Source organism: Globicephala melas, chromosome 8 (assembly GCF_963455315.2).
Source record: "Globicephala melas chromosome 8, mGloMel1.2, whole genome shotgun sequence".
Classification (NCBI taxonomy): domain Eukaryota; kingdom Metazoa; phylum Chordata; class Mammalia; order Artiodactyla; family Delphinidae; genus Globicephala; species Globicephala melas.
Window position 1 is genome coordinate 9,825,438 of NC_083321.1, and position 6,000 is coordinate 9,831,437.

The 6,000-nt window shown below is 59.1% G+C and overlaps 1 protein-coding gene across 11 annotated transcripts in view; it reads left to right on the forward strand.

Moving 5' to 3' along the window:
* Positions 1-5,247, forward strand: part of SYT7 (synaptotagmin 7) — a 60,823-nt gene extending 55,576 nt beyond the window's left edge. For all 11 annotated transcript variants that reach the window (XM_060303112.1, XM_030833967.2, XM_060303111.1 and 8 more), the window contains 4 exons: positions 877-1,046; positions 1,443-1,557; positions 2,053-2,252; positions 4,427-5,247. In XM_060303112.1, the coding sequence (XP_060159095.1) occupies positions 877-1,046; positions 1,443-1,557; positions 2,053-2,252; positions 4,427-4,531 (590 nt within the window). In that variant the 3' untranslated portion in view covers positions 4,532-5,247. The remainder of the gene's footprint in view (positions 1-876; positions 1,047-1,442; positions 1,558-2,052; positions 2,253-4,426) is intronic.
* The last annotated feature ends 753 nt before the right edge of the window (positions 5,248-6,000 follow it).

Below are 6,000 nucleotides of genomic sequence, written 5' to 3' on the forward strand. Positions count from 1 at the left end.
CAAGTTGTGGAAGGCCCTGAAGCCAGGGCAAGGCGCACGGCTTTTATTCTAAGTGCACTGGGAGCCTCTGAAAGGCTTTCGGCGGGAGAGCATCATAATGTGATTTCTATTTTTAAAAGATCACTCTGGCTGCCGTGTTGCAAAGGGGCTGTAAGAGAAAGTACACAAGCGGGGAGGGCTGTTTGGAAACTCTTGCAACTATCTAGGCAAGAGGTGCCGGCGGCTTGGATGGGGAGGTGGCCGTGGAGACGGGGGCAGCTGCCGGTCTGATGAGGAAGGACAGGAGGACTGGCTGGTGCATCGGCAGGAGGAGGAAGGGGAAGCGCAGAGTCCTAGGACAGGCGTCTACTGCTTTTTCTTTGCCTTTGCCATTTCCCTCTGCCCTGAGTCCTCCTGGGGCTTGCTTTCTGCCACCTGTGGCCATCTCAGGCAGGGCCACTTGCCTAGGCTTGTCTCAGGATGATTGGCAGTGGCAGGGCTACCCAGAGAGCAAGGTGGCCACTGCCCAGTCGCCGAGATGGACCCGTGATGAACCAGTGAATGAATTGTCCCAGTCTGCTCTTGATTAGCTGTGGGACTTTGGGCAGGTAAGTTAAGCCATCGGAGCCTCAGTCTCCTCCTCCGTAAAATGGACAAGATACCGTCCACCTCGCAGAACTGTCAAGGGAGACAGATGAGACCACGACAGTCCTTGCTAACATTTCAGGAGGGTCTGAACGTGGGTGTTGCCGGCTGCACCACGGTGGGGTGGCAGCAGGAAGACACAGGGCCAGCCCTCCCCTTCCTCCCGGGGCCTTCCTGCCCAGGAGCGTTGCCCTGCCCCGGCCCCGTGTGGCCACTCTGTCCTGCTCTTCCCCTGTGCTGTCTGTCTCCCAGGTTTCCCCTACGAGAAGGTGGTGCAGAGGATCCTCTACCTCCAGGTCCTGGACTACGACCGCTTCAGCCGCAATGACCCCATCGGGGAGGTGTCCATCCCCCTCAACAAGGTGGACCTGACCCAGATGCAGACCTTCTGGAAGGATCTGAAGCCATGCAGCGATGGGAGTGTAAGGCCCCACCTGCGGGTCCTGGCTGGGAGGCTGACAGATCCTGGCCCGGTCCTAGTCCCCTCACAAGCTCAGGGAATTGGGAAGGTTATGGGTGGGGCAGGGCAGGTGGGCGGGCCTGACAGAGCAGTTCCCACCCACAATCTCAGGGGAGGCTGGGCTGTGATAAAGAACCTGGGGAGCAGGGCCCAGACCTGCCAGATGAGGGGAGACCAGGTGTGCATCCGTGACAGACAGAGGGGGCGGGTAAGCACCCAGGTCCAAGTGGAGGGGTCCTGGGGCGGGGAGGGGGGCGGGGGGGGGCGGGCTCCCCTTGTCCCCACAGCCCTCTTGTTCTCCCTCCCAGGGGAGCTGAGAGGAGTGGCCCAGCCTCACCCCTCCACTTGTCCCTCCCAGGGGAGCCGAGGGGAGCTGCTCCTGTCTCTCTGCTACAACCCCTCTGCCAACTCCATCATCGTGAACATCATCAAAGCCCGGAACCTCAAAGCCATGGACATCGGGGGCACGTCAGGTGCTGGCGGTTCTCGCAGCAGAGGGCAGACGGGCCGGGGAGCTTCTGGCGCACGGGAGTCTCACTGCATGTGGACATCAGGGTCCTGGCTGTGGCCCTCACCCTTGTCCCCCGTGCCCCACCTCCAGTCCCAGCTCCGTTGCCCTAGAGCCCTGGCGCTGTCTCCGGAGCACCCTCAGGGTCAGCGCCATCTTGGATACTGTCCTTCCCAGAATCAGGAGGAAAGCGAACATGACGGTGGGGAGGCCTGGGTTCTAGTCCCAGCTCCGACACCACTTGTCCGTGACCTCGGGTGAGACCTGGCCTCTCAGTCTTCTCCTTCGCGTTCACGGAAGGGCGCTAGGTGATGGCTGAGGCCCCTTGCGGCCCCTCCATCTGCTGACCCCCCCGATCCCCCCTCCTCCTTCCTTAGGGCGTTCCTCACCCTCTGGGGAAATCACGCAGCCCCAGCTTCCCCCCGCTGCTCCTCTGACCCTTCCCCCCCCTGTCCCCCAGACCCTTACGTGAAGGTGTGGCTGATGTACAAGGACAAGCGGGTGGAGAAGAAGAAGACGGTGACGATGAAGAGGAACCTGAACCCCATCTTCAACGAGTCCTTTGCCTTCGACATCCCTACGGAGAAGCTGAGGGAGACAACCATCGTCATCACCGTCATGGACAAGGACAAGCTCAGCCGCAACGACGTCATTGGCAAGGTAGGGGGCCCCCGGCAAGGGTCTGTTCTCCAGAGAAGCAGCCGGGGTAGTGGACGAGCACAGGGCTGGACAGCAGGAGAGAGAGCGTCAGTCCCTGCCCCTGTCAGGGCCTCCGTTTCATCTCAAAATGAGAGGATTGGACGAGATGCTCCCTAAGTGTCCTACTGTGGGTCCACCGCTTCAGGACAGACCGCTGGAAGAGCAGGGAAAGAAGGAGGTGGTAGGAAAAAGTGCCCTGGATCCCCAGAAGAGGGTTTTCTGGACAGGACCCTCTGACAGGGTAAGGACATCGGAGCAACGTCACCCAGCGTCCCGTCTGTAGAGGGTGAGCTGCGTGAGGCAAGTATTGAGAGCTGTAGTCAGGCTCCAAAGACCTGGCTTTGGTTCCCACCTCATCTTGGTTCCCCAAGGTCAGTTGCCCAAGCGACCTTGGGCCAGTCACTTGCCTCTGTGGGCTCCAGCGTTCTCATTTGTAAATGGAGCTGCTAATACCAACCCTACAGCACCTCACAGGGTGGCGTAAGAATTGCCTGAGATACGTGGACATTCTCCTTGTGGAAAGTGACCTCTCCTCCTCCTATTTTAACCCCAAATCCATGCCTGGCCTTGAGTTTCTGCAGGATGCGATTCTGTGACATGAGCGCATCCACGTCTGTCCCTGTGTTTGTTTGTGGCTTAGTGTTGAGAGTACACTCCTGATAGTCATCCTACCTGGATCCAGGTGCCAGGTCCACCTCTTAACAGCCATAACCTTTATGAGTCTCATTTCCTCCTCTTGAAATGAGAGCAAGACGATCCTAACCTCACAGTGTGCTGGGAGGATTAGATAACACAGGCGAGAGGCTTAGCACAGAACTTGGGATGTATATGTTAGCTACTATCATAATGAAAGTTGTTTTTGAAGAGTTCTTAGTAAGGGCATGTGTGTCCATTTAGGCTTGGAAGTTTGACCAGGAACAGTGCAGGAAGCCAGTGATCAGGGCAGGTGGAGGGGAGGGGTAGATGCCAGGAGCAAGTGAGGGGAGACCGTGGATCACCCAGGGCACAGCCCTGTATGAGGGAAGTGGGAAGGGGCGACCTGGGCGCCCACAGGGAAGGGGGCCGAGGTGGAGACACCTCTCAGACAGATAGGAATGGAGAACCTAGCTGCTGGGGGTGGAAGAGAAGCAGCTCGCCCCGAAGAGGAGAGCTGGCCCTGCCTGCCATCTAGCAAGGCCCAGGGAGTATGACTTGCCGACCTGTGGTCACAAGTGGGACAGGACTCCAGGACAGCATCACCTCCACCCCAGCGGGACTATGTGTTCTTAGCAGGACCTGCTGAGCCCTTCCTTGGCGAGCTCAGGCCAAGTAACCATACCTATTTCTAAGCGCTTCTGAAGCTCAGCCTTTTGGAGTTGGGTATTCTCTGGATACCACTTATAGCTCCCTTTGAAACAGTGCTCCCTTCTGTTGTCTGAACCAAGGTGGAGGTGGGTTTGTTCTCACTTTGGTCTGGGTGGCTTAGAGAGCCCTATGCTGTTAGCTAATCGTCAGTCACAAGGCTGGTGTCAGCCCGGGGATCATGCACACAGTCCTCCGAGGCTGTGAGGCCCCTAACACAGAGGCAGGTGGGCTTGGGCCGATAGGATAGAGCCCAAAAGACCTAGATTCAAATCCCTCTGCACCACTCATAAATCCTGTGACTATGGGTCAGTCTCTCTGTACCTTAGTTTCTCCATCTGTAAAATGGGGATAATAACATACCTGCCTCACAGGTAAGGATTTGATGATCTATGTATATAAAGTCCCTAGCTCAGTGTCTGGTGTGTAGTAAGTGCCCAGGAGGTGGGAGTGATTGTCAGTAAGGAGAGATAGGCCGTGCCCAACAGGTGGGGGAGGGAAGGATGTGGGAGAGAACTGCCTCCATCCCCATCAATCCCAAACCACAGAAGAGTCTGGGAGTCCAATTCGGAAGGGCCAGGCATGCCCAGGCTCCCGAGGGGAGGCACAACAAGGAAAAGAGGGGGGCCTCTGTGGGGTAGGTTGTCACTGCAGGCAGAAGCCCCTTGGTCCCCATGATCACAGGCCATTGTGGAAACGGAGTGTCACCACCATTGACACTCCGTTTCCACAATGACACAGGGGTGACGCCCCAGAGAGTGCCACTAATGTCGTCCTCTTCCCTTTCTCCCCAGATCTACCTGTCCTGGAAGAGTGGGCCCGGGGAGGTGAAACACTGGAAGGACATGATTGCGCGTCCCCGGCAGCCTGTGGCTCAGTGGCACCAGCTGAAGGCCTGAATGGGGCCACGGGAGGCCCAGGGGGCCAAGGGTCTGGGTCCCCATCATGCCCTCACCACTTTATGCACAATGCCTGGCCTGGCCCCCCTGCCATGGGTGAGGGAAGGATCCTGAGGGCTGGGCCAGGGAGGGGTCCCAGGAATCCAGCCCCATTTCTCGGGAGAACCAGCCCCATTCCCCACCGGTCCAGCTCTGGTGGAGGGGCTCTGGGGGCCATTTTCCTGCTTTGCCCCTTTCCTTCCTGACTTGCCGATACTAAAGAAGTGGGGGGCGGAGCACGAGAGCCAGACGGGCAGACGAGCAGATCCCTCCAGAGGCCCGCCAGGTGGGCACGGTCCCCCGTTTTCTTTAAGGCAGTGCCTGGAGTGGAGAAAGGCCACCCCCTCCCCAGGCCGCAACGTGGGCCCAGGAGAGGGGAGGTCGAGGCGTTTGGCCCCGGCCCGACCAAGAGAGGCGTGTCAGGGCAGTTTCAGGTGCCGGCTGGGCCCTGATTACCGAGGATCGTATATAGCCCGCTCCGGGGTCCTGGAGCCGCAGCCCTGTGTACTTGTGTTGTGTCCACCGTGTGTGTGTACGTGTGCGTGCGTGCGTGCGTGTGTGCGGGTGGGGGAACTCGCTCCCTGTTTCCCTGGGGCCCGCAGTGCTGAAGACGATGCAGAGAGGGTTTTGTGAAGTGAGGTAGGGCTGGACGCTGAGAAGTCAATGCGCAAAGCTGGGGGGGGGGGGTGGGGGGAGGAGAGGCAGGGATGGAGGGGGGCGGGTGGGGAAGAGGGGGCAGATAGGAGCTGGGCTGAGAGCTGGGCTGCCTCCTCCTCCCCGACCCCGCCTCCCCAAAACTCCACTAGCTCCTTCCCCAGCAATTTCGTCTCTTGAACATTAGGCACCCCCTGTGTGTATCACATTCCACCAGGACTCCCCTGCTCCCTTCTGTCTCAGGGGTCCCAAGCCCCCACTAGCTCTCTTCCCTGACACCCTCATCCAAAGGCACCCTCAGCCTTCCCAGATGTTGTATCCCAGCCGCGCTGGCAACGTTTGCCACGCCTTCCAGCTTCCTTCCCTTTCCTCGTCTCTGCGCTGACCTCCCCAGCCACGCGCCTCCACCCCTCCATCCCCTGTGCCCATAGACCTTCCCTTTCATTCCGTCGTGGTCTCTGATCTGCCATCACCTGACCTTCCCCAGGGCTTTCCTTTCACCTTCCCCACCGATCCTGGTCCCTCAGAGCAGCTCCTTCTGCCCCTCTCAGTTCCGGCAGAGGAAGCAGGGAACATTCCAGGCTTCTGTGAGTTCTGGGGTTGCCCCCACACAAAGAAGCTGTGGTTCCTCTGCCTCAGCTCCTGCAGAGACGAGAACTGGCATCCCCTTGGAGGCAGCAGATTTCGGGATGATCCCTGCTTAAGCCCACTCACCCCCACGCCGGTCCCGGTATTGATGCAAGACAGCCGGTGACAGCCTCAAATCCAGGGGTCCG